Source organism: Trypanosoma equiperdum (assembly GCF_001457755.1).
Source record: "Trypanosoma equiperdum strain OVI genome assembly, contig: ctg_1712, whole genome shotgun sequence".
In the NCBI taxonomy this organism is placed as follows: domain Eukaryota; phylum Euglenozoa; class Kinetoplastea; order Trypanosomatida; family Trypanosomatidae; genus Trypanosoma; species Trypanosoma equiperdum.
The window spans coordinates 67516-69199 of NW_027123741.1; the positions used below are offsets into that span (position 1 = coordinate 67516).

The following is a 1684-nucleotide window of genomic DNA, read 5'->3' on the forward strand; positions in this document are numbered from 1 at the left end:
TCCTTTGCTTTCGCTATTAATATATCCCCGCGTAATGATGTGTTAATGGAACACAACACGCCGCTCATACGGTCCCTACCTCTTCTCTTGAAAAATACTTTTTTTAGTACCATGGTATGAATTTAAATATACAAATGCACAACACATCAGTGGTGGGAACACAAAACATGAGTAGGGAGAAGGGAAGAAAACAGAAAGGGAAAGAGAAAAGATAGTTTTAATTGCGCCCGCGAAGAGCACATTTTGGATGTTGTTGTTGTTGTTGTTGCTGCCTATCACTTCTTTTTTTTTTTTTTCCTCCCCCTCTTTTCTTCTTATCCTTTATGACTTCACCTCATGTTTCACATACTCACAAGCATACATCACCATAGCATGGGAAGGAGGGATCACTTTGGTGGTGGTGCTTCACTTTCAACACTAGATTGAAGACGCTCAAATTCTTCCTCCCTTTCCAGTAATCCCTTAAAGTACCGTACCGTTTTTACCTTCAGCTCCAGTGTGGCATCTTCATCTACGCAAAGCACAGCTGCGGGATGAAGTTGCAAGGCGGTGATGGGATGTGCATGCGTTACGCTGCCTTCCACACAATGGGCTACAGGCACAGCTTTTCCTGCTCCTGTCGCTACAACCACAACATTCCTTGCATTCATTACCGTACGAATACCAACAGTTAAGGCCATTGTCGGCACCTTTCGGATATCATTATCGAAGAACCGAGCATTGGAAGTAATTGTCTCCTGATTGAGAGACTTAACACGTGTGAGGCTTTCCAAACTGCTGCCAGGTTCATTGAAAGCCAAATGGCCATCAGTGCCTACACCCGCGAGAAAAAGTTCCACGCCACCTACAGCCGCAATTTTCTCCTCATACATGCGACACTCTGCCACCAAATCAGCGGCTGTCCCATTTAAAAGGTTGCGGTTCTGTTCGGGAATATCCACATGATCAAAGAAGTTATGTTTCATAAAATAGTAATAACTCTGCGGATGGTCACGGGGGAGACCGACGTATTCATCCATGTTGAAAGTTACCACATTACGAAAAGAAATGCGGCCATCGCGGTACGCCTTCACGAGCCGCTGGTATGTTTTCAGTGGAGAACTACCGGTCGGAAGACCAATAACAAACGGCCTCTCGCTGGAGGGACCAAAATCAATTATCTTCTTAATGATGTATTCCGAGACGTAATCCGCGACGGCTTCATCATCGGGGGAAATGACGATACGCATGAATTACGTAATTGCTGTTGATGCTTCCTAATCCAAAAATGATCAATTGTGTTCCTTGTATTCGTATATATATATATATATATATATATATATATACATACACCTCCCCTCTCAGCTCCCTACAGACACACAAAACACACAAACTTTGTGGCTGTAACAAATGGCAGTTGATTGTTGTTATGATTCTTATATTCCCTTTTCTCCTTCAGTTGTGCACTCCCTTTTCACTGTGCCTAGGTAATATTCCATATGTAAAACAAAATAAAGGAAACACACAGTGGGCAAAAAATGATGCACACGGAAGGAAAGAAACCAAAATAGGAGGTAAGGCAATAAAGAAGAAAAATTTTAAAAAAAAACGCAAACAAAAAAAGAAGAAGTAGAAACAGCAGGGAGAAAAAGAAAATGAGAATGAGAATGAGAACGCCGTGCAGATGGGGAAACAAAAAAAAAAA

The 1684-nt window shown here is 42.0% G+C and overlaps 1 protein-coding gene across 1 annotated transcript; it reads right to left on the bottom strand.

Moving 5' to 3' along the window:
- Positions 1 to 386: 386 nt before the first annotated feature.
- On the bottom strand, positions 387 to 1229 carry TEOVI_000507000 (glucosamine-6-phosphate isomerase, putative; the record flags this gene model as incomplete). Its single annotated transcript, XM_067222896.1, has 1 exon — positions 387 to 1229. One exon carries the CDS (start codon positions 1227 to 1229, stop codon positions 387 to 389), a length of 843 nt encoding a protein of 280 aa, XP_067078997.1.
- Positions 1230 to 1684: the final 455 nt, after the last annotated feature.